The 27,328-nt window shown below is 42.2% G+C and overlaps 1 protein-coding gene across 1 annotated transcript in view; it reads right to left on the bottom strand.

The window, feature by feature from the left end:
* The window catches only part of LOC139646550 (protein diaphanous homolog 3-like), a 213,607-nt gene that overhangs the window by 26,691 nt on the left and 159,588 nt on the right, over nt 1-27,328 (bottom strand). Inside the window, 2 exon segments of the mRNA XM_071522452.1 lie at nt 22,256-22,318; nt 22,611-22,706. Of these exon segments, the coding sequence (XP_071378553.1) occupies nt 22,256-22,318; nt 22,611-22,706 (159 nt within the window).

Consider the following 27,328-nt stretch of genomic DNA (forward strand, 5'->3'; position numbering starts at 1 on the left):
AGAGGCCTGTGCTGTTGTACTGTCCCGATGGCCCTGGCCCAACCCCTTTCTTCCCTGAACCGTGAGGGAGCCAGACCTGTGCTCTTGCCAGAAGCAATCTGTGTGTGTGGCGTCTGGCTCACACACTCACACACACACACACACACACACACACACACACACACACACACACACACACACACACACACACACACACACACACACACACACACACACACACACACACACACACACACACACACACACACACACACGGCCATGCATGCACACATGTACAAACATACAGATACATGCACATGTGAATGCACACACAAACACAATGACACATGACATTGAAAACCTAAGCTCAACTGTGCTTTCTTATGTTGGGTAGATTTTCAAAACAGAAACGCAAAATTGTAAGAAACCAAAATATCACAGAGAGAACCATCCCTTTGAATAATGCGGTTAGTGATTATGGTCATTAAGAAGCGGACTGAGTGGAACAGGGCAAAAAAGAAAGAACAAGGACGTAATTGTCAGAAATGAAAGTGAACAGGGCTAATGAACGTTTGACTGTATTTGAACTAGAACATGAGTGCATTCTCTGATGCATTCAAGTTAAAAGAGCCACTTTCTGAGAGAGAAAATCTGTCATAAAATTATATGCGAACATGAACATGTTTTCCCCCAACAAGTCAGCAAGTATTTTCTCTGTATTTACAGGATTTTTATATTTTACCTTGGTTACAGCCAGTTGCCTGAAGGCTCTGTAATCTCTTATCTATACCACCTATATAATCGCCCATAAAACAGGGAAAGAGAGACACATATACAGAGACCTATATATCCATATAGAGATCTATATGTAGAAAACACTCTGTAAACCCTCTTCATAATCATCATCATCATATGCTTTGTTGGTCAAGACACTGACACACTAGAGAAAATACAGGATGAGCTATCATTTGACTCGGGGGACTGGCATTCCCCTAGCATGCAAGTGCAACACACACACACACACACACACACACACACACACACACACACACACACACACGCGCACACACACACCACTCCCACATGTCCACCATAGCCTACTAATGACCACTAATGACCCTTGAGGACGATCTCCATATGGGAGGGGGTGATTCATCGACACATCATCAGATGATTTCACGACTGGGCCGTCCCTGTTATCTCTCTATTTTCTCTCTCTTTCACCTCGCTCTGAGCCAGCGACTCCACCTCTCTCCATCCCACTGAGCTTAATGGGTCAATGACTTGTTTTACTGGATTCTTGACAACCAAACTGGCTCTCAGTGTAGCCAATGTCAAACCTTCTGACGCAGGCGTGCTCTTTCATTTTGTCCTATGATGGTTCCTAGCTCATGACCTCCCAGACATCGAGATACATATACATTTCCATCGGTACTATTCAATCACTGGTCTGTAGCAGTATGCAATACTTCAAAGTCTCCCTCTGTCTTTTTCTCACCCACACACACATATACACACACTGGTATGGGTAGTCCCGTGTCCAGACAGCCAGTTGTGTGCCAAATGTTTAATGAACATCGGCTGGCAGAGTATCATGAGCAAACTCTGGCCGGCACCGCTGTTTGATGATTAGCTACAACCCATGGGGATACACGCGCAAACACACACGCAACCACATGCACACGCAACCACCCACCCACGTGTGCACACACACACACACACACACACTTTTAGTCACTGCCTGTGTAGAAACAAGACCCCACATTCAGTATATGCAGAGCTAATAATGGATACATTCCCAAAGCACACTGGTGAGAAAAGACATTTGCCATCTCTCCGTTTCTCTAATCCTCTCTTCATCACTCTCCCTGTTCCATTTCTTTCTTTACCTCTTAACATTCTCTCCATCTGTCTTTTCTCTCCTTTCTCATTATCATTGTCTCTCTCATTTCTCAATTCCTCTCTCGCTCCTGTGTCTTCACATTTTCAAATCTCTTTTCATGGCATTTCCTCTTTCTTTCCACCTCTGAGGACGATGTCTACCTTCCCTTCCGTAGTCATTATTCTTCTCTTATGACAGACAGCTAGTTGTCAACAGTGACAGCCAAACAAAGAGGCTTATTTTTTCAGCAAAGAAGAAGTCATCGACTGCTTCTGCAGTAAGAAATAAAAACAGGGAAAAGGGATTCTCCCATGCAAATACAAAATATCTCAAAACTCTCTCTCACACACTCCCCTCTGTGTCATACTCTGATATTTTTACAAACACAATCATGTCAACTGTTTTGCTATTATTTTAAGCTTTCTCTGTGTACCACTCTTAAAACCTTTGCTAGGTACCTATTTTCTTCTCTCTCTTTACCTCATCCTCATTTTCCTCTTACTTCTAACTTTCATTTCTATACACTTTCCTTACTCTCTTCTAAGGATGGTAAGTGGGGTTCTCCCCAGGTCTCTTTGACACAGCACACTCACCTACTAGCCTAGAACGGCAGAAGCAATTTTCCCCTTGTAAAACATTTTGCATAAAATTACAGTACCTTTCTCATGTAGATTACACTGAAAATACAGGTCTAAGTTAAAGCAAACCTCTAGTACTGTTTGGCTTTACATTCTGCCAGAACAAGAACTTATATTGCCCTAATGGTTTGAGTCTGAAAATCCTAAACTATTTACTTTTTTCTTTCCAACAGTAGGCTGTAAGAGGAGTGGAGACATTGCATGCAATATGATCCATGTGCTAATTCTGCTGCTAATTTTCCATTGATGTTGTTTGATTGGTACTTTCATTTGATTGTTGGAGGACACTTTGAAGGCTTTCCAAGCTAAACAGATATTTGTTACAATACGCAATAGGAGAAAAGTGCTGAATGTTGCATCAGTTTGCAATGAATAATGTGTTTGACAAAGGTAATTGAAATGGTAGCCTACGCAGTGTGAAAGTAAGTCACTGAGCTACACTTCTAATTTAGTCTATTTCCATCATGTGCCATTGTTGTCTGTTTGGAAACACTTTCCCACAGGCCCCAGACATGAGTTTTGGCAGTGTGCTCAAGTCATTTTTGAACAGTGTGGTGTATGCATAATTTCACCCTGGCTGCAAAATAAAAAATAGTAGACCAAACAGCTCTACCGTTGTGTTACATTTACAGACAGGTAAATGATGAAATACGCTGCAAGATATCTCATATACAGGCTCGCTGGGTTTCACTTGATTCATTATTGTGCTTGAATCTTACTTCTTTGTTTAAAACCATAGACTGATGAATGAGATGAAAGTTCACATGTGGGCCACAGTGGTTGAGCAAAAGCAGCTGGGAGAGAAACATGGTTAAGACTGAGATTGAGTAAGCTGCTAACTGGGCAGAACAGATATTATGCTAGATAGAATGGTGTGAATGAGCAGAGAGAGGGTGGTTAGAGACTCTAGGGTGTGTTAGGTAACTAAACCCTAGCAGCAGGGTGTACTTGGTTATTCAGTCGGAGCTTACTGAATATTTGGCTTCATGTGTTTCTGATTAGAAGCCTAACAGATTTCAATTAACCAGTGTTTCCATTACCAAAAACAGCGGGACCGCACCAACTTATCACACTTCACACAGCAGTAAAGCACAATCACCTCATTTGAGCTCTCTCAAGCTTCCGCTACCGCCACCGTTTTCTCTCCATCCTTGCTCGTCTTTCTTTACATCTTCTCAAGTTTGCCCCTTTTGTCTTGTACTTTCCTTCAACCTCAATCTCTCTGCCTCCCTTCATCTGCACCCCCCACCGCCCTCCCACCACACACACACACACACAAAAAACCTATTATCTGAAAACTCTGGCTCAATTTCTGTGCTGAACCAACCCTCTATAGCAATAGAAAAAGATCTGGGCTCAGCATTAGGGATCAAGTGCCCCTTGAGTAACACAAATGGCCACAGAATGCCACAGAAAAGCTAAATTAACAGAAAATTAGTGAATGGAAGAGGTAGCTCTTCCTGTAACTAGGAACTTTAACCTGAAAACATTCAAACTTGTAGACAGATGTTTGATCTGAGCCTGAGAGCAAAAATGTAATTAAACCCTTTTAGAAAAGATTTTTCTGTAATGCTACGGTGAAGATCTGTTTCTCAAAGCAAGTACGTGACTTATGAGTTACACAGATTTTTTTTTTCTATATTAAAATAAACCCATCTTGTCCAAATAAGAATGGAGTGCAAAGTGTGTTGCCTATTGTGTAGGAACAAAGGTTTCAGTACAGGATTTTATAAGCGATTTCCAAGTTGTTATGATAAATATTTTCCTATCCCCAATATTAAACTCTCTTTAGATTTTGGATCAGAAGACCATATAATCTTATAGATACTGCTACCATGGCTGCAGTCTTTGCAGTGATGCAGATCATATGTTGTAGGGATTCTCAGATCAGCTTGCCATAATATGCCCTTTGGGGTCTAGAATTGAGTGTTTGTGAGTGACTATATACTAATCATTAAACAGAGTGTAAACAGTGATCAAGCAGTTGAGTAGAGAGAAGCATGCGGTTGCTGTCTAAAAGCCTAAAAAGCTTTGGAGTTGCATGAGTATCCTGCATGTTTTCCTTCCTTTAATAAAGCAAAATAAAATGAACTGCTTGCATTGTGCACTTTGCTGGAATTGAAGCTTGCACCTGGCCAGCATACCAGCCTGATGTTTGAGCCACAATTTTTCTTTGTGGCATGTAAAAGAGGTGTTCCACTATCATGTGTGACAGATGCTATAGTAGGTGAGACGTGTCTCTGTGACTCTCTCGCTCTCTGTCTATTTAATGAGCCCTCATGAGAGACTGTTGACACCATGGTACACTCAAACTACGCATATGCGCAGGAAACACAGACACGTGCACGCACACATTTAGTGCTCAATGCACATTTTGTACATGTTTACTAAGTAGTCCTACAACCAAACATTACATTCCTGAGGCCATGTCAGGTGCCAGATGTAATGGTGCTACGCAAACTATGCAAACATCAGTTTCCATGCAGATTGGGAGTCATAAAAAACTAATTTGACGTGACAGTTGGCTTACCACCACGTAAACTACAAATGATACAAACACAGATTTCTAAGATGTGTAGGGTACTGGATAATAATGATAGGAAGAAATGCTTACAAGTATATGACAAGATGTAATGCAAACGAGAGAGATAATTACATATGCATTTATCTGCATGACAATTTTCACGACAGCCTTAGATATTGCTTTACACATCTAGGGTTGACCTAAGTCTTATGATGCTTGATGGCCATTTTTAAATCTAAAATAAAAATCAATCAGCAGAGATAAGACTGAACATGAAAATGATCGATTATATGCCAGTGCTTTTGCCTTACAAATCCTGTCAGGTAAGGCATTTGCTGATGCTGGTTATAGTGGTGCAATACAGTTGTCCTGATGCTACCCTTAAAAGGTTTAAAAGTTATGTGTATGTTCCTTTATTACATCTGTAGCAATACTGAAATCACTGTTCTTATGGTGTGTTACATTAATGTGTAATAACTCACAATAACTACTTTGGCACCATTGGAGAAAGGATGGCCCTTGATGATGTGCGCACCAGACAACTTTTATAGCCGCCTTTAAGTTACATTGCCCTTAAATAGAAAGCCGCAGCACATGGCCTTGCAGAAGGTACATTCTGTGGTGCCCACAGAGCATTGCAGAGAGGCGTTGTGCACATCCTCTGAATTGTAACTACGATATGCATCAGGTGTCGCTGATGACGCAGAGGAGTGGTTGCTAGGTGGTTGAAGAGTGAAAAATGTGATCTGATTGGGCATCTGTACACACAGTAGACGTGCACGTGCTGATACCGGAATATGAAAACCCGTACTGTGTGCATTCATGGTCCTGCAACCATCAAAAGCATGGAAGCGCACAAGCATAAACTAGGTTGAATTCTTCCAAACAGCAGCCTGTTTTTTTTCTGGACTCACTGAAAACCACACTGATTACAGTCAGTTGAACCCAAGCATTTATGGGTAACTGTTGGTGTTTATGAAACATGGACATAGATGTTTGCTCACATGCAAAAAAAATCACTATGATTGTAATACGATATATGTATTCTGATGGTGTACACAGTGTTGTATCAGTCTTTGCAAAATATCCGCCTGCGCATATTGTAGTGTACATGCAGTCATGAAGCTATGTGAATCTTTATATTCCTGACCCCCACCCCCTCCAGGACAATGCTTTATGGACACAGTGATTTTATTTTTATTTTTAATTGGAGATTTACATTTCCTTGTTTTTTTTCCACACTGTTCACTGGGAGTCCAGAGCTCAGATTGCCTTTACACTGGTGGTCACAGTGGCACTCATCAAACAGACAAAACACCTCTTCTCTTCCACATATTTGACTATTTTCTATGCTTCTAAAACAAGTTAAATCTTTTAAAATCTCATCTTGGTGGTAGTCCAAACAAAAAATTCTAACATTTAATTTTTGGATTGCACATACAGTATGCAGTAAAGTGAGCAGTGAAACAGTGCAAGACAGCAGCTAAAGAGCGCCTACTATGGTCAAAATGCAGCAAGAAGACAGACAGACCAGGCTGTGTGTGAGAGACTGCAGCATAATTAGGAGGAGTTGCTTCTAGTAGCCTTGTGCTCATAGATGAGCTTGTTAAAAAAGTTGAATTGAGGCTACTAAGGCACGGTATCCTCTTAACGGGATACGGCAGAATGGACAATCAACCCTGACAGAACCGGTAATTGTTGAGGACAAGCGAGAGGAGTAACAGAAAAAAGGAGAAAGCCATTATCCAATTAATCTGCTTTTAGAGGAGAACATTCTCTATTGCTGGCGGGGAAAGGAGGGGAGCAGAGTGAATGTGCACGGTAGTAGCATAAGTAGGTATGCTGTGTGTTTATATTTCTTCATATTATGCAAGTGCATTTGTTGTGCATTTGTGCTCTTTATTGATTACTCTATGCAATTTAGAATATATGTGACACAACATGGCAAATCAGCACTTGCAGACAAAATAATTATTTTCCACAACACTAGATCTATACAATGATGCATCTTGCATCTAAATTGTACAAAAAATGGAATCTATGGATTGTTTAAAGTTACTGTGCTGTCAAACAAAGATCTGAAAAACGTTTTAAGGAATCCATGTAAACTGCTGAAACTGTAAGAATAATGTCAACTATTGATAGACTACACTGCTGTAGTTATTCCATGCTAAAAATTGGCAAATTAGAAAATGTGACGTGTAGAGCTGAGAGGCTTTGGCTTGTCTTACAGCTTAAAACAACAGCCTGACATGCATGACCTGAATAATAACTTTCCATTTAATAAGAACCTGTGAATCATTTACATGTATTAATTCATAGTCGTGAGATGTAAAGCTAGGGCTATGTTTATCTAAACAATAAGCAGATAACCATAGAAGCACAGAGGAAGTTGGCATCACAGAAGCTGGCTCGTTGACTTAACTGGCCTTTGTTTATCTGGAAATCAAATCATGCAAACACAACATCATCTAAAACACACACAACAAGGCTGATAATTGTCTAAAATGCATTTATATTCCTTGTTAGATTTCACACACAAACCATGTTGCTCAGTGTCATGTCCAAAATGAGAAAAAAGGGTCTCATTTGATGAAAGCCTTGGTTAGTCATACTGTGTCACATACTGCATGTCTGTGTGCATGTACAGTATGTGGTATGGGCATACAGCATAGTAGGTATAGCTGGGGCTAGCGAGTAGATGGCAGTCTTAATAAAAGCATGTCCTTTTTATTAAACCTTCATTTAGACAGGTAATCTCATTGAGACATGGGGTCTCATTCTTAAGAGAGACCTTTGGACACAATAGCATCCTTATGTAAGGATGACAGCACTTACACAAGCCCCTTTGTTGTAGTGCCCTTCTGCTTTCTCTGTTTGCAAAAAAAAACAAACACACACACACACAGACATACTAGACGAATAGAGGGAGAAAGGGGACGGTGTCAACAAGGCTTTGTATTCACTAAAGCAGAAGGTTAAAGCTTTGAAAGTTGAAGGTCCAACTCTTCAGAAAGCGAAAGAAAGAAAAAATGTTAGTTATATGACTACAGATCACAAATGAAAGAAGTGTGGCGGTGTTAGGACTCTTACAGTAACTGTTGCCATGTCCTGACTGTCTGTAATACCTGTTGATCAGTGGGCTGTTTCAGTTTTAAACGAACTATGATGAACTATCCATCATAAGTCATGGTAAAATTAACCAGAAGCACGGTCTGGATGTAGAATGTTGAAATTTTCATGTAACATGTAAATTTTACATACTGTATGCTGGATGTCTGGATGTGTAATAGAGTTGGAGACATCTCACTCTCACACTCTCGCCTCTGGTAGACATCCTTCACCCGAGTCAAGACTGTAGCTTTGATTTTGTCTCTTCATAAGTGCGGCTGTTTATCATGCTATCAAGCACAGGACTCATGGTTAGATACAGAGGAAAGACACACCACGAGAGGAAGCTACGGTCCTTACTGGCATTAATGGTACCTATAATATGTGCTACAGTGAATTAGCTGTCCATGGTGAATTGTTAAAAAGGTACATGTATCTGAGAGACTTTTGACACAGCACGTACTCTGAACTAGTGTTAAACGTGCCGTGTCTCACACTTAAGGAACAGTAGCCACAGCGAGATCTAGTCAGGCAGAAACATACAGCGGAAAGAGGCACACACACACACACAAGCGTGCACAGACATAGACACACACACACACACACACACACACACACAGTAAAAACAAGGCAATTAATCTGCCTTTCATTATGAAGAGTTCACAGCCTTTCATGGTTCGGGTCACTTGCTGCAGTTTTTCTTTGTGAGATTCACTTTGCCGTCTAAGAACAAATGACACCAACCTCGCCCTTCTGTCTTCCATCTGACAAAACCGTCGAACGAATTAGTGCTGGCCAGGCAAAGACCTTTCAAATACACCTGCAATTAAGCCAGTGAGACTCTTACCTGCACCTGATTAGAAACTAGCAATGAGGTGTGAATCTTGAAGGGGGAAAAAGCAAATGGAAGTGTGTGGGTGGGATGTCAAGGGTTGGTAAATAACAGATAATTAAGGGCAGCTCTTCCTTGCAAATAATCAACACAATAATGGTAAAAACAGCTCAGTTATTCCACATCAGTGATCGTGGCATTGCACAGAATGACAAGTGGACCTGAAGAAGTTGTTTACAAGCCTAAGATGGTATTTGGCCAATGAAATGATACCAACCAATGATTTTTACTAATCAACTATGAAAAGCAAGTGGAAGTTTGGCAAACAATAGAAAGACAAGACTGGGCATCAACCACTGAAGGCAACTATCTACACATTCCTGCCAATAAAAAAGATCATGGGTTCAAAGTTTCATGACCTATGCTCCAAGTCACCCCCTCACTCTCTCTCCCCCATCTTTTCTGTCACTCTCTAGCCTGTAAAAAAAAAATAAAAATAAAATAAAGGGCAGAGTGCTTAATAGGGCAACACTATGAGTGACCTACTGTGAATGCTGCTTACTGAACTTGGCATTCAGAGGTACACAAGCCATTTGACATTGTATAGTGTTTAATAACTCCATTATAGATTAACCCTTGCATGAACTGGGGGTGTTGGTGGCAGGGTGTGGGATAAGGCTGTCAGAACAAATTTCAATATTCAAATTTCAGTTCAGAATATCAAAAAATCGTAACAAATTAGAACCCCAACAAGGGGCATCTGTCAGCCCTAGTGTGAGGTTGGGTTTGATAACAGTGTTGGTTCAGTTTAGTAACAAGAGCAATTGGACAGGCGCTAACAAGGCACTGCTCTCACCTAACACACTGTATATGAAACAGAGGGCTGGTATAACCAGGGCAATACTTTGAAGGCTGTGTGTCACCTCCTGTTTGTCTCAACTCTGCTACCATAACGTACCATCTCCATGACAACCATATTGGCCCTGGGTATGGAGAGCTGGTGATCCGGTAAGCTTTGTACTTATGGTGACAGTGGTGGTGGAGGAGAGGAGTGAGGCGATGATTGATAAGCAGAGCTGCCTACCTCAGGCTCTACTTGGCTCTGACAGGGACAAAACAGCACTCTGCTGCGCCTGCCACTGACATTTGTTATAAATCATTGGCAATTTCATCAGTTGAGAGAGAGACAGAGAGAGCTAGAAAGACAGAGCAAGAGAGCGAGATAGAGGGGGAGAGGGAGAGAGGGGGGGGGGGAGAGGGGGAGAGAGAGAGAGAGAGAGAGAGAGAGAGAGAGAGAGAGAGAGAGAGAGAGCGAAGAAAAAGAAAAAGGGGGAATAGACGCCTGTCTGTCAACATTACTCGTTCCATTTGTTTTCACTTTGAGCTCAACATCCCCATACCTTCCCCTCTCCTTTTCACTTCCCATCTCAATCCTCTAGCTGCCTCCCCAGACACACCTATGGGCTATGTAGTATGCCAACAACCTATTATTCTAGCTTTTCTGTGGTGCAGTGGCACCAGTAGGTTAACAGATGCAGACATGAACTTGGTACACAGCTGTGGAACACACAGCCCCCTCCCCTCCCCACCCCACAAATACAACACACACACACACACACACACACACACATATATGGCTAACAGCTGTTGCAGCACCACCTGCTATTTGACATCCTGTATGTCTGCCAGCTTTAGGATTGTGCTTTTGGTGGTGTTGTAAACATGTTTTGCAACACCACCAGCAAACATGTTCGCAGCACATGATCATAAGCAATGCTGCAAAAACAAGGAAGAAGGCTAAATTGTACGGTACTGCTCCCCTTCCATTTGACAAACTAGGAAAAGAGTCAGGGCGTAAGTTGTTAAAAGGCTTGCATTAAGAAGCATGCCTCATCCACACAAACAGTGCGCAGTCAGGCAGACCTTTACATATACCATTTCATCTCCATGCCCCAGTCTCTCTCCCTCTCTCTCTTTGTGTGAGGCATCTATCAACAACCTCTCTGTATGTCCCCACTACTCGCTATTCAATCTGAATTCTGGGAAAAAGCTGTAACAGTGGTGAGTTGCTGTTGATATTTACTTATCTCTGTTTGGATCTTCAAAGTGGCTCATTTAAGCCTACTAAAGGGGATGTCAACTCCTTTACCCCCTTTCATCAGAGTTTGAATCCTTTTCAGTCTTGGGAACTGGGACAAAATAAAAGATAATGACTTATATCTAATAAAAAAGTGACATAAGTAAGAGCCAAACCAGTCATCCACACAGCCACTCTGAAGTGTCAATGTGTAAAGTTGAATTTGCACATGAAAAGGCACAGTGGTTTAACGTGTTTCATTATTTGATTCTACTGCACTGCCAAAAGAAGATCAGAGACTTCTCTCTTTCCCTGATCTATTTTGGTGCTCATCACTTTCCCCTCTCTAACACCTGAGACAGATAATTATCCTTTAAAGGGGTTGCAGGGGAAAAGTGCTTCATTTTGTCATCTTTTTCCAAGCAAGATGTACTTAAATGTGACAGAGCAGAGTGACAGGCTGGAAGGACAATGTTTATGGTAATTAGCCACAATATGACAAAAACAAGCTATCAGGAACAGTCTTAGCTCTGGTGGCTTCTTATATATTTATTTTAGAAGAAACAGTTCCTTGTTAAGTTGAGCCCTATAAAATTTCATAGTATTCTCTATTCATGCTCAAACACATCCACAATTCATTTATCCACAGTGTCTTCATGTGGCCATTTTTCACAGCCGTCCATGGGCCATTCTTTGCATGTTTCATGAAAGGATATGGGATCATCTTTTAGTTCTGCCCGTCTCTCTCACGTACAGAGGCTTCGCATAATCACTCACCTCACTGATAAATCATGTCCCCTCAGCTGCAGCCCAAACCCCTGCCAGTGTCACAGCTCAGGCCCAGCTCACTGGAGAGGCTGATGGATGATTTACAGGCAGCCGGCCTCCTCTCTCTAAAACCTGCCTAGGTGAATAAGCCTTGTTCATTAACCCTTTCACACTGCTGAGCTCATGGGCAGGCTGGCCAGGTTCACGCTTCGTCTGTGTCGTGTGGGGAGAGCAGCAAGGACAGACGCGATGCAAGGGCCACTTCAGGTGTGTGTGTGTGTGTGCTAGCAGGAAAAAGGGGTCTCGGTACTATCTGCATGAAATCTCCCCGCTGTAGTCTAAGTAGCAGGGCTGAGAACCCAAAGCTCATAAAGACCTCACATAAGAGCCTCTGTTGCTCTTTTTGCAAAAAAAACCCCCAAAAACAGGAAGGTCTCTCCCTCCTATCTGGCAAGCATTCTTTACCAACAAATGTAATAACCACAGAGAAGTTGTCCTAAAGTACTGATATTAGTGAGGATAAAAGCATTTTGAGGTTGGCATAAAAGAAGTAGCTCAAATGACTTCCTTATAGCATTGTTGTAAATGGAGGTGTCATTGTTTTCTCCTACAAACAGTAATAGTAACACCATCTAACCATCCGAAGAATGATTTTAGATTAAGCTATGGTAACACTGCTCACAAAATTGTGTGTGCTCACATGTATGTGTGTTTTAGAAAAATAACAGACTGTATCTTATTCATTTTCAATCAAAGCAGTAGGTTAGATTAAAATATATAAAAGTATTGTACCTATTTACATGAGGACATAAGGACAAGCTAAGTGGGATGATATCATATCGACATGTTTTCTGTATTTGGGCTTCATTAGAAAACTAAATGAGTTAATTCCAGCAGCAGTAAGCCGCTGCCCTCTGTGTATACTGTAACACTAGCCTAAATAGCATTCTGAAAGTAACTCAGAGTTAGAGTAATGAGCTACACTAAACAGTGACGCCGATACAGCTGGTGGTATCCAGTCAGCTCTGCACAACCTGCTGCATTTCTGTCCGTATCAATAGACTTAATACTGAAGAAGCAAATAAGCAATTTTCTATTGTTTCAGCTTGCAACTGTGAGGTAGTTCATATCAAAACAAATATTATTATTTAACGAAATTGTGTGTGGTTGGCTAGTGGTGTTGCTGCATGCATAATGAGAGGGTGTGTATCTGTCTGTGTGTGATTGTGTGTAGGGACAGACGTAGAAGTATCTGTGAAACACATTTAGACAGCCTCTTTCCTCTTTGTCTGACATTGTAATTACCATTCAAACTAGCCAAGCTAATTACCTCGCTGTTTAGAAAAATAATCAGGTTTGTACACAAATCAAGAGTAGCCACAGACGCCGTGGCCTGAAAACTAAAATAATCATCACGTCCACTGGGCATGATTAATATGTTTTCCAATTAATCAAAACTGGCATTAAGGTTTGAAGTCATCAATTATTTTATTGTTTTGTTTTCCATAGATTATTGTATAATTCCTGAAATGATTCGTTAAATTCTGTCAATCAATGTTCTGTTTTAATTTGTTACCAATTCTAACCCCTTTTTCCACTGTTCCACTGTGCGATTTGATTAATTAATTAAGAGTAATTAATTTGTCCTGTTTTCAGAACACTTTTTACTGTCCCCTCCAATGTTTCCCTCATTAGTAGCATAGAAAATGTTTTGGTTGATTAGCAGCATCATAATAAATGCTCCTGTCTCCAAAAAAAAAAAGATGGTCAAGCTCTGTGAAGCTGGGGGCCAGAAATTTTAAGCTGAGGGGCTTTAAAATCAGAATAATCATTCGGAGATGATACAGAAGCAAGTGGGGTCAGCAGATAATTCACGTTTCAAACATATGTAACTAACATTCTACAAGGCTACAGAAAATAACAAAAAAGGTGTTGTGGGGATTGCTATGAGCTGATAATCACCTGTCGCAATTTGATAGCAGTAGAACCATTAAATGTTGTAAATAGTCACACAGTGAAAATAGCTGAAAATGCACATCCACCTCCACTTCCCTTCTTGGCTCTTCTAAGAAGGGAAATACTGGATCCACTTTTGAAAACATCTACTGCTAAAGGCCCAGTGAAGGGCATGTCTCAAATAATAGTCTGTCTCTAGCAATCATTGCAGAACATGTCAAAATTACAGAAATTCAAACATTGGTAGGGTTAGGGTTGCTGGATTCAAATTGTTTCACTGTTTCATTGTAAGTGTAACAGTAAAAACTTTCAAATACCTTACAGAATTCACAGGGAAGAAACTGCCTCAGGATCACACATTAACAGTCAAGCAAGTTGTATGGCACCAGGAAGTTTTTGAATATAAAGAAAACAAATCAGGTGATACGGCATAGAGGTATTTTGGCACAAATCCATATACTAGAGACACAGTGCCAGTCGGCTGCTTTATGAAAAAAAAGAAACTTGTCTGTAATAATACCCTATCTATAACAAGTGTTCTCCATTGTTGAAACAAAATTAACACTGTCCATTAGTGGAAGATTTATGGTAAATTGATGACTCACAAAGAAAAAAAAATGCAGAAAATCTAATAAAATGGTCTGTGTATGCAGCACTGAGTGAGCCAAGACAGGCTTTTTTAAAATAATCTTTTTGTCCATGCCCTTTGCCAGCCAACAGCCCTTTCCTTTGCTTTGCTCCTCTGCCCTGTATCTGCTTTATTGTGATGCTAAACAGTGGGTTTTGACATTCAGAAGGGCCCTGCCAAAGGACAGGCCAGTGGATGCAGTGGAGTAGAGAAGGCCTTAATGGGTTCAACTGGAATGGAAAGCATCTGCTAGTCTCCACAGGCTGGAGGAGAGGGAAATGTCAAGCACGGCTATTATAGAGCATGCAGCAACTCCAGGAATTTTCACCTGAATGAAAAACACTCTCAAACAATGCACAAGTATGCGCTACACCTCAAACTAAACACATATACTGTAGCATTTAACTCACACATTCACATTCAAATGCGTGTGTGAGTACAACATGTACACACACTGGCAGCCACAGAGGTAAGGCAACAAAAGTATGTTGCATTACAGCAAATTACAGAATTAAGCTTTCAACTGCAATAACTTAAATTCCAAACCTTTAGGGAAACTTCCTTTGAGGTGCAACTGCCTTGTCCTGAATGGCAAAGAAAAACATGTTCTTTGAATGTTCGTACATCTGCAGCAAGTCCCAGAGTGACTACTTCTTCATAGGATCACTTGAGCTTGTTTGTTAATTTATACCCCTGAGGATGCTAATCACAGCTAGTGCCAGGCTAATGAACCTCTTTAGCCCAGAGGCCAGGGACACACACACATGGCCATGCGCCTCGAGGCTGAGAGTCTGCAAGTGTGTGCTGTGAGTGAATGTGTGTGAGTGAGAGTGTGCGTCTGTATACGGCATAATGTGTGAATGAGTGAGTGTTTGTGTATAAAAGGGTGGTATAAGAGCAGATTAGCCAAGTCCAAAGCCCGCTCTCTTAGGGGAATCCAGCATCAAACAGATCGCGGAGCCTGAGGGCTGGCCTTCCCACTGTCAGCGTGGAATCTCCTCTCGCTGCGCTCAGAGCCTCCGGATCAGCAAGGAGACACAGGAGAGGCAGAGCGGAAGCAGATAGGATGAGGAGAGAGATGAGGCAGTTTGGAAGAATGGAATCATTTTATCATCACAGACTAAAGTGGTCCTGGGAATCATCGACAACTGGAACCGTCATGTTTGTTCCTATTTCTGTATGAGCGCGGTGCACTTAGAGAGAATGATACCTGGATATGGGACTGTTTGTAGATTGGTTATTGCGGGGAGGTGAGTAGAGTTCTAAACCGTGTATTATCCCCTTTCATCACTCCTACCGAAATTCTCTGCTACACCTCAGAGTCAAGACAGCTTAGTGGTAACCATGGCAACAGATGCACACAGGAACGTGGCTCTCTTTCTGCCGAGGCCCACGGTCTGACCAGTCACAAATGTTAGCCTGAAGCTCCAACCAAGACAGCCAACCCACTGAAAAGATGAACAAACAAAAGGAAGCCTGGCAAGATGGGGGCAGGACTGGAACAAGTAAAGATGAAAGATGGCAAAAGATGTTGCTCTAGCCCTTTCCTTCACCAAAGGTATCGCCAGACAGGCAGAACTCAAGCCCTCCCTTTGTTGAGGACATACATATAGAGGACAGACAGCACTCAGTCCCCTCCCATAACAAGAGAAGCTCATATAGTTATCTTACTGGCTCCTCCTCTCCCTGACGGCCATGTGATATGGCTGTTGGCGATGGTAATGTGGGAGGACCAAGAATGTGTGTGGCTGGGTGATAAGGCTGGTGTAAAATTTAATTAGCACAAAGCCATGGTGAAAACGGCTTCATTTCTCACTGCATTATTAACTAGAGTGCTATGTAAGAGCCTAGTCTCAATCAAAGTACATAATAGGTTGAGAGAGAGAGAGAGAGAGAGAGAGAGAGAGAGAGAGAGAGAGAGAGAGAGAGAGAGAGAGAGAGAGGCAAGTGATGACAATGCAATAGAGATCTTAGAAGGGAGAAAAAATAGTTCTTACACTCCTAAAAAGATTCTCAGTCAAGAATTATATTAAAGCCCTGATAAATCTTTAACTTTTCACCCAAATTGTCTTTTCTGCCTCTGTCCCCTTGAACCATGAGGTGTTTATCTGGGCAGGCGGAAGAAATGGCTGTATGCATGTTAGGAGGAAAGACAGGGGTGAACATAGGGGAGAGGATCTCAGAGACAGACTGAATAGCGATCACAGATTAGTAGCTCACCTGCTGTTTGGGGCCGGAGCTAGTCTGAATGGGCTGATTAGGGGCCTTGGCTCGACATGCTGAACACAGCTTCCTATTTCACGACCCGCAGCCTCTATTACGGCCCAGCTTCCTCATAATCCAGCTAAGAGTGGATATCTGAGGAGCCTGATCGGCTTAGGACTTGGCTGGAAACGGGGGATGTACAGTGGAGGGACACGGAGCAGAGTGCAGAGGTGTTCGCTATCATCTGTTCTCTTCTATGACTGAGTGGGCACAGTGGAGCCCAGTGTCTGTTTGTGTGTGCGTGTGTGTGTGTTGCTGTGTGCATGTGCATCCACTCTACTCTCATCCATTACATTGACCTCTCCAACCAGTCAGGCGAATATATCACACACCATTCCACTTTCTCATCTTCCATTTTGGACTGTGCATGGACTAGGGAGATTACAATTTTATGAATAAAAGTATATTGACTGGCGGTGCCTTACTCTGGCCCTCTTGGTATAGGCCAGTTCAGTCAGTATTAGCAGTTAATACAAATCAATGTGTGTGCGTGTGTGAAAAGACAACATATTTTTCGGAAAATGCGTCAGAATTCTCAGTAGGCAGGACTCCTATAACAGCACAGTGGGAGCCTTTAAAAGCCATTTTCCATTATCTATGTACTCGCCTCCAAGGCGATAAAAGCTATGTAAACAGCAGGGACCATTATTATATTGAGTAACATGTCTCAGGTAGAGCCTGGGCAGATACAGTAGATGAAACTGGCATGAATGCGTATTGGACCACCTACCATGCCACAAAGTACAGCCTTACTACTGTACGATTCCCATGTTCCAATCATCTTGGATAGAGAGTTGTGAGAATGAAAGGAAACACCTGATATGTCTTGTTGTCTACTGCACATGTGTTTGCAACTGTATGTATTCATTAAGCCCACTGGCTGACACTGGACACTGTTGAACCCATCCCTCCTTCAATGCTCTCCACAAACCTTGATTACTATTCTACAAGTCTCACTGCACAGGCTGGACCTAATTACACTAGCCACTTTGTTAAGGTGCCCTCTTGCTCCATCTGTTCCAAGCATGTGTACATAGACGCAAGCATGCCCACACACACACACACACACACACACACACACACACACACACACACACACACACACACACACGCACTGCAGGGCTCGAGACAGACAGACAAAGACAGGTCAAGGTAGACTCGCCTATCTGGATGTGCCTTTGTCTACGAGAGCGGTTAAACACCTAACCCACCAATCAAGATCAGTGATGGGAGCGAGGCGGTGACTCCAAGCGGTCAGACGGTCATGGACATGAATGCAGACAGTAGTACACCTGTCCAAGTCTCACACACCAGTGGCCTTTAACACTGTAGCCCTGTATCTGCAGAACATTTTAACACAGGGTTTAAGCTGTCATACATTTTCTACGCATGTATGTGCCTTTGTGTATGTGTGGGTCTGTGTGAGACAGAGCGTATTCTGTGTTCAGGAACAGAAGCTCTTTGGCAATAATCTGTCACTTTAATGAAAGCGCATGGGCTGTATGTGATGTGCAGATGATATATTATGGCCAAATGCCGATAAATCAGCAACTTTGACAGTCAAACTTTTGAAACAATGACATGTAGCATCAATTCAAATGGATCTGGGGAAGAGAGCGTCTGTGCTCCTCTTTCTGTCTGGGGCTCACTGGAATGATTTAATAACCCCTTCTTTTTCTGCTTATGTCATGTCTGGGGGAAAGCAGCAAGGCAAGGGAGGAGAAAAAAAAAAAAAAACAGACACAAAGCCAGAAAGTAAAGAGTAGACTGGATGAAATAGTGTGTATTTCTTGAGGAACTTCAGGGTAAAGTTCTCTCATTACTGACATGGATATCAAGAGACAGAAATGTGAGAGAGGAACGAGAAAGCACACACACACAATCTGCGGGATACAGTAGCCTGCAGTGGAATTCACATATCACAGTCTATGAAAAGCCCACTCAAAAAGGCAAGCATCTAACAGCAGATTTCAGTGGAGCATCCCTACCTTAGGTAACTCACTCTCACTGTCTTTTCACAAATGTCTCACAAGCAGCAAAACATGTGAGGACACAGAACGCAGAGGGAGGGGAGGAAAAAAAACTTAATTTTTCATCCTACTTTTCTACGACTTTCATTTCAATTTCAAACTCTCTCCTTTTCTCTCTCCATCTCCGCCTTAATGCTTTTCTGTGGAGAGACACCGTGGGTTGAGTCTCAAATTAAGCTTATTAGTCATCTCCTACTACCATTTGCACCTATACCCAAGTCATTTGAAGTTTGCTCTGAATAGCTGCCTGTATTAAACACACTCAACATTATATACAGAAACATAAACTCAGCAAAAAGGGTGACAAAGTCAACTTGACAAATACGTGGCACACAAGACCAGAGGCTAGCTTTTGGGGTGAAACCCTGGTGCTTTCAAGTGGAAGTAAGGAAAAAGAACCCTCCAATTTCCATTTGGTGAAGGGCTCACTGACTTTCTGAAGTGACCTTTACATCAATTTCAAGCTCTAGTTCAGAGCTATATCACACATGATAATTGTTAGGTCGGGTGTCACTAAAGACATCAGAAGTAATCACTCCTAAAGAAAGACATTTCCTTCTTCATAGAGCCTGTTTTTTCCCCTATGCCCCTATGTTTTTCCATGATGGATCATACCGGAACAAGGGCACCATTACGCACACACACACACACACACACACACACACACAGAAACAAACACACAGAAACAAACACACAGAAACACACACACACACACACCTCATATACCTCTGGCTTGCTCTGTCTTATGCACTTGGAGGCTCTCTGTCTCACACACACTTGGACACATGGAAGAAAAAAAAAAGAAAGAAAATTGTACTGTTATGTCACCCCCCCAGACACACACACACTCTCTCACAAACAGGCACACATGCCAGCCGGGGAGCCAGTGAGGTTGTGAGGAGGGCTTGTAAAAAAGGCTGGAATGACCAGACAGTGCCTGGAGAGATGTTTCTAGAAGGACACAGTTAAAAAGCTATGGCTGCTTTATAGATTCAATAAGTCTCTTACACCTGTGTGGCTAACCACCATCGATCCATCATTCTGTGGAGCCCAATCCAATTTAGAGTGTCGAGGAGACCTAGGGCCCCAGAGCCTTATCCTAACCCAGGCCACAGCCACCACAAAGCCTGCTTACCTTCATCCCCTGGAGTCTGTGTGTGCCTGTGTACTTTGGTGTGTACGTGTGTATGTGCTGCGGGAGACTGCAGACCCAGCTAAACACCTTAACTGCTGGCTCATGTTGAAGTGAGCTGAGCCAAGTTTAGGATAGGGGGGGAGAGAAGATGAGAGACAGACAGCAGAGGAAGGTGAGAAAAATGGGAGGAACCTTTGGCCAGGACTTCAGACTGCTGAGGAGAAAGGGAGGGGAAGAAAGGAGGAAGGGAGACTCTGTGAGCCTGAGTGTGCAGCACACAGCGGAGTAGACTGCGAGGCGGCATTTAACACACACCAAACGGTAAAAGGAATCACAATCCCTTCTGTGCATTATAATCTTCTTATCCTATTGTCTATAGTATGACAATCACACTATTGTCATCATGACTATGAAGCACTAGTTCCAACTACTCCACAGTCTCACGCTGCATAGGTTACATCATCATATAAAGTCGACTGGTAGGGGAGCTCAATCTGTCGGGCCATCTGATTTGTCTCTGCAGACAACAGGCTCCGATGCTCCTGAGTCTCCCTGGGTGCTAATGCTTACCGGTACCGCACATGTACAGATTGACCATTCAAATCTCTCCCCCCCGTCGCTAATTACAGTATCTCATGGCACAGATGTTTCTGTTTTAATTCTCTTTGCTGCTCCACTGAAGTGTAGCAACACCCCTGAGATCAATTATTAAAGGGTATTTAAAGCTGTGGGAAAAGGAGGTGGTGGTGGGGCGGTGTCAGTAAAAGCAGTTGTTTTAGTGTGCGTGCTGCTGACTAAACTTCATCACCTCCCTACTCAACAGAGAGTATCCTGTGGGTTTCACTCACTCCAGCTACTGAACCCAGGGCAATTAAAGCCTGGGTCTCTATAGGGGAGAGGCAGGACAGGGAAAGCGGGGAAAATGGGGTGAGGCAGGAGGAGTGGAGCGACTCCATTCCAATAACAGGTAATTATGTTTGGGGAGGGCCTTTGTCAGGCCAGGAGAGGATAGAAGAAGAGTGTGGGGTTATGGGATAGCAGGGAGATGAGGAGGAGTGTTATTTAAGAGGCAGATGGCAGAGAGGGGGAAATGAAGATGAATGGGCACTGAGAGGGTTGAGCTGGTGCTGGGGCTGGGCAGAGGAAAGTAATTAGCTGTGTTTGCTCTGGGAGGCTGGCAGTGAGGATGAGGCCTACAGTGACAGACTAACGCCTAGAGCTTTATTAGTCAACAGGGCTGTATCTGAGGCTGCCGGCAGGGGGCAGCTGGGCCAGCAACCTTCCAGGACCTTTCTACCCGGTATAACACCGCAGGGCCTTTCCACTATAGGGACACAGAGCAGCAGTTCCCCTAATGCACTGTGCCCTTCATTTATTTTTGCTGAGGGACATGTGAGAGCGGTTGAGAGTGAGGTGGCGCAATAGCAGTGCAAGCCTATGATGGATCACACCGGGTCAGGGACACTAGCACACACACACACACAGTAACGGCCACTTGAACGGCCCCTCTTAACATAAGTCTGGCTTGTTCTCTGTTACACACTTACTGACTCTCCTTCTCTCTCTCACACGCACACAGTAAGAGTCTCACCACTCCTCCCACAATCTGTTACCCTCCCCCCATCATTTCTTAGTTTCACCCTCTCCTCCAACCGTCTCCCCATTTCTTCCTCACACCATTTCTCTCCATTTCTTATGTTCCAGCCACCTCTATCTGTCTCTTTCCTCCCACCCTGTATATCTCCCTCCCCCTCGTCCCTTTCCAATCTAATTTCAGATAAGTTGTAGCAGAACAACAGAGCAAGGCCCTTTATCATTGCCATCAATGATGTGGGTGGATTGAGCATGAGTAATTTTATTCATGTGTGCCTGTACCCAGCCCACAGGGATTCCAATTACAAGTAATAAGAGGTAATATGGTTACAGCGTAATTTTTTAAGTGCCTCAATAATGATTGTAGAAAACCTTTGACAAGAGGAGAGAGACGCTGTTTATCTTAGCAACAGCTAAAAGCACAATATCTGTTCACAACTATGAATAATGCAAGACAATTCAATTCAATGTAATTAGTATCCCATCCACTCCTCGCTCCCAGGAAGTCATGCATACTCAGACACACAAATATGCGCACACGCGTGCAATTACACATACATTTATACACTCACCCACACACATGCAGACACAGCTGTTAAACCTCAAACTGTTTCAGCATTGGCCTTTCACACTTTCAAAGGGCACACACAAGGTCACGAAAAGGCAAAGGGCCAGTTGAAAAGGTCACTTGGCACACAAAAAAGCAGGACATAGGAACTGTCAAGGGGAATCTGCATGACATGGAAGAGATGGCATGGTAAAGCCTGATTTCCAATGGCAGACAAAAAGATAAAGCTCAGCATGCTTGCGGACATAGCTTTGTGGTTTTTATTTTACCATGGTTAACAGGCCTGAGAACCTGGCGGTAGGAGCTGGGGCTGATGGTCTGTGGCTGGTTATCTGTAGGGAGAACAGTGGATACACAATGCCAACACACACTATGAGGGATCAAAAGATCACAAGGAGTCATTCACCAGCTGGAAGAAGACTGGGAAGGAAGCATTACAGTAGGTGTGGGAAGTGTACTTCATTAACAAGAAATACTGTGTGTAGGTGTTGAAGGGCACAGATGCTCTTTATTTCTTTTTTGTGTGTATACATCCACAGTTTGTCTGGTAAATATTGGTGCTAGATGTGTGTGTGTGTGTGTGTGTGTGTGTGTGTAAGTGTAGGTAAAGGATATGAGACTCACCTCTGGGTCTTGGTGCTCTCTTCCTGCGGTCTCTGAATGCAGCTCCTGACTGTAGGGCTTCCAGCAAGCTATCCATCACCCCAGTCTCATCATTCTCTGGAAAAGAGAGTGAGAAAGGAAGAGATGGGGGTGGGTTAGAGGACAGAGAAGAGAAGACAGAGAAAGGTAAAGAAAAAAAAATCAGATAAGGTGGAATTTCAATCAGTCGCCAGGGTTGCCATAGCAATTGCAACAATTCGGGGCTTACAACGGCAGGCCATTGTATCAACACTTAATAGCATGTGATTTGAAAAGCAGGCTAGCTTTTAACAGGCCCATATATCACATGTATGCCCCCGCAGCCCTATAGCAAGTGTCCACTATCTCACAGAGGTCTTGCGGTTGACTCATACACAGACAGAGGGAAAGTTCAAAGTATTAACCTTGGCTGTGGAGTTTGATATACTTTGATGGAAAATATATGGAAAATATACTGTGATGTCAAGAGGGGTGTGGTGGCAGACAAGCAGCATCTAAGAATCTGGAGTCATAAGGTCTAGATTCAGTCATTTTACAATGTAAGCACACATGCGCACACGCATGCATGCACAGACACAGAACACTTAAACCTGGTAACATGGTGTTTCACAGTATTTTCTGGTGACATACTCATGCCACAGCATACCAAGCCCTTGGCTTTTAGAAGCTAAGGAAGGACAGAAATGTGTAGATGGAAAAAAGGAAGAAAAAAAAAAATCTTTGCAGGCATGACATTTAAATCATGCCCTGTTCTGGCACAGCCAGAGAACCTGGCCCTGACACCTGAGGCAGAATGATGGACCTGGCTAGTGATTTGCAGTGAAAACAGCCTCCAATGGATGGGAGGGAAAATAGATGGCAGGTACATGGAAATGTTCAGGGACACATACAGCATAAACTGTCAAGCAAAAGTTTATGCCGTGGTTGTCATGTACATGCGTGTTTTCTTTTCGACATTGCTCCTATCTTGCCGATAAAATTGTAAGTCTTGGCCAACCACCACGAAACAATGGAAGGCTGTTTGACACTGGGCTCTGAGGAGGGCTCTGCGCAGTTAATTAAATGTTCACTAGCAGCACATTTGTACTCTCCACGTGTCTCGATAAATGCAACCTAAGGATTACCACTGCATTCTTTTTACTTTGACCCGCAAGCTATCATTTGCATGTTGTCAATCAGTCTTAATTTGTCATGTGCAGCTCTGTGCACTTCATAACTGCAGCTTTGTGCACTTGATACGAGCTTGAAAAAAGCCCTGCAGATGAAGATGTTGAGAAAACTAGGAGGGAAGAATAAAAAACATACAGTATGTTCATAAACTGCAATGTGATATGCAATACTTGTGCGTTATGTGCAGAGTTGGCGACCAAAAGCTATGAAGGCCATAGGCAGTTCCATAAAGACACAATGTTGTTTTCTGCAACTGAACCCTACATAAACCTTACAGGCATACAGAATACACTATTGGATCAACATATTACAAGTCGACAGTAACAAACCTATTCAAAGAGATACAGTACTTGGGCTTTTAGCTTGCCATCACCTACTTTATATATTCGTCTATTATCACCTCAAGGACACTGAACATTTACAGTGAGCTCCAACAGTAAACTTTTAAAGGGCATAAAGTAACTTTTAAAGGGCATTCATTTGGACAGTTCTTTAGTGTTCAGTTTTCTATATATTAACAAAATTATTAAATAATAAATAAATAATAATTATATAATGATTGAACAGTCAATTGAATGCATTTTTTTTATGTGGCCCCAAATTTCGGACTGCTAAAAGTATTTTGCAAAAAAAAAGTTATACAAAATAAAGTTGCTATTTATACTACTTTGTCAAAAAAAACAAAAAATAATAATAAGAATCATGACATAAAATGACTTCTAGAAGTCTGAAGCACAAGAACATCATCAGATTCATTTCCTCAAGTGTTCTGCCACCCAAAATTCAATCTCTTTGCACTTTGATGTAAAGCTGTAAAAATGTAGCTGTTGATTACATACTGCTTGAAATTACCTTTGTCTAGTATGGAATACAGGCAAGCCAACGAGAGTGTGAAGTATCAATCCAACCTCAAACAATCCTTCTCAAGTCTTTATTTGTCCAAATACAAAAAATAGATTTTTTAAATGAATTAAATTAAATACATTTTAAATGATTCCTGATATGGATGAAACTAATTAAAGCTGACTTTCTGTACTTATTCTCGTAGACACTGTATTCTTTAAAATCAAAATTGCTATTACAGGAAAGTAAAACCTGAACAGTATCACTATCCAAATACCTTTGGAAATCACTGCATAATCTATTAAATTCACATTGCTCCAGTCTTTGCCTGTACATCATTATCGCCTTTAACAGCTAACACGATCCATAAGCTATCTTCAACCGCACACTCTATTTAAAGACACAGATGCAGATGGAAACCCTGCGGGGCGAATGTTGATCAGTTTAGCACAGTAATTTGACACATTTACTACTCTCAAATTCAGCGCTGCTAGCTAGTTCCATACTTTCTCCAGACTTCTTCACAAAGTTTTTGTAAACGTGTGTTCAATGAGATGTATGTTGATAGTGGGTGGGGTATTCACTGATATTCACCATCATCCTGACTATGTCACTCTGTAGCTGGAGTTCACAAAAAATAGCACTATATATTTACTGACAGTGCGTCTATAATTACATAAAATGTATAGCCATGTGTGAATCAGGACACCTATTTTCTGTACTTTTGCAGACTTTTTGTGCAATTCTGTGTGCTGTAATTAAGCACGTAACCCTGACTCACATACAGTGTACAGTGACATTAAGATCAGACCTAACAGTATAAGGTAACGTGACAAGTCTGGACTCAACTTTAGAGACAGAATTGGACTCAACTTTAGAGGCTAATGAGAGTTTACATCCTGTACTCTTAATTGTCAGTATCAGCATTTTCCAGTAGCATGGTTCCTACACAATTTATCCATTTTAAAATTCCATTCTTTTCCAGACCTCCATTTTTAGAAAATGCAGATTTGTCAGTCCTTTCTTTACATTTTTGGCCACAGGCTAATGATATAACTGATAACTTACATAACATACCCAGACTCTCTCAGTGGAATGAGCAGTGTAATGGTGAATTTCCAGCTTTGACCAAACTTTCTCACAACTTCTTGGAACTGTATAGTAACTGCTAGTTCCATGGCTACATCACCAGCAATACCAGTCTGGTGATGGTCAGTGAGGTGCCCCAAAGTCAGCAGCACTGATACTTCCACTGGGGCTAAGCTGCCAGAAACGTTGTTGACACTGGGCCAGTAATTAGTTAATTTAACCTGAACAGATAACATGTGGAGAAGACATAAAGAGTGGGTGAAAGGATGTGGGGATGGATGGGTAAAGGGGATGGATGGGTGAAGGGTTGGGGGGAAATCTAGTAGAGAGAAAAAAGAAAAGTGGGTGAAAGGAGATAACCCAAATTGGAAGTGTAGCCCCCCACAACTCCCGTCACTCTTCCTCAAGTTGTTCCTGCATTCCCCTCATTGCTGTAAATAGCACTCAACAGCTTCATTGGCCCCAATAGAGAACAAGCTGTACCTTCAGCCATGGTGTGACTGCCAGGTCCCAGCACTGATTTAGTGAAGGGTAGGAGGACATTGCTCTGATTAAGGTTATGTGTGTTTTTCCTCACTCCCATTTCTTCCTGCAAATCCCACTGAAACAATGGCTTACCATACTTACATGGTAAATAACACAGAACAGCCAAGATCAAATTCACATGTGAACTTATAAATTGTGATGCCTCTAACACCTATATTTGGTTACATCTTCTATATTAACACTTATAGTATTATTTTTCCATTATTATAGTTTGCTGAATGAGCTTGAAATGGGACTATGGTAAGAATGTGAATATATCTAAACTAAGTCAGTGAAGTAGAGGAAGTGAGAAGAACTGGTATCATTCAAACCACACTAAGCATATTCATTTTAATGGCTAGCTACTCCTATTTCCATTATGCTTCCCCCTCTTCGGCATTGTCTTCTGCACTGAGCAAAAACGCCTATTTTCATTATTCGACCTATCAGGTCTGCAAAATGCCAACTGTCAATCAGAGATGAAGGATGCATGACAACTCTGATAGATAGTATTCTCTGAACCTATTCATGTTTTTCTGTAAGCCTCAGAACAATGAATTCACATTCTTATTGAAATGCTACAAAGATGCACAAAGACATGGTTAGTGTAAATCAAAGTGTCAGCTATCTTTGTCTAGCCCCGGGCTATTTGCTTTATAATTTTAACCATATTCACTACACCCTGAAGTTATCCATCATACCCCAATGCAATAACAATTTTCTTCAAAGCAAATAAGCACATTGCAAATCAAGTGAATTCAAATGCCCCTCATTTGAATAATGTGTATGTGTGTGTATGTATAATATGTATTGTATCTGTGCAGAGGCATTTACCTGAGCCTGATAGTGTTGGTCTATATTAATAGATATTAATGATGACGGGGTTGGCTGGCCCTGACACAGCCCCCCTCTGTCCTCCTATGGGGATAAATCTCTGTGCTTGGCTGTTCCCCAGCACCGTTATCGGGCTCCCCTCCTCTGTCAGGAGCCTCCAAGCTCTCCACAATCTCCCTCAATCAGGATCTACTCCGTGGTGAGACCTATTACCCGTGACTGCTGTTGCCTTGCTGCAC

This window comes from Centroberyx affinis, unplaced genomic scaffold (assembly GCF_046629955.1).
Source record: "Centroberyx affinis isolate AG114_WGS23_722 - 3 ecotype Tasmania unplaced genomic scaffold, CSIRO-AGI_Caff_v1 ptg000992l_1, whole genome shotgun sequence".
Taxonomy (NCBI): domain Eukaryota; kingdom Metazoa; phylum Chordata; class Actinopteri; order Beryciformes; family Berycidae; genus Centroberyx; species Centroberyx affinis.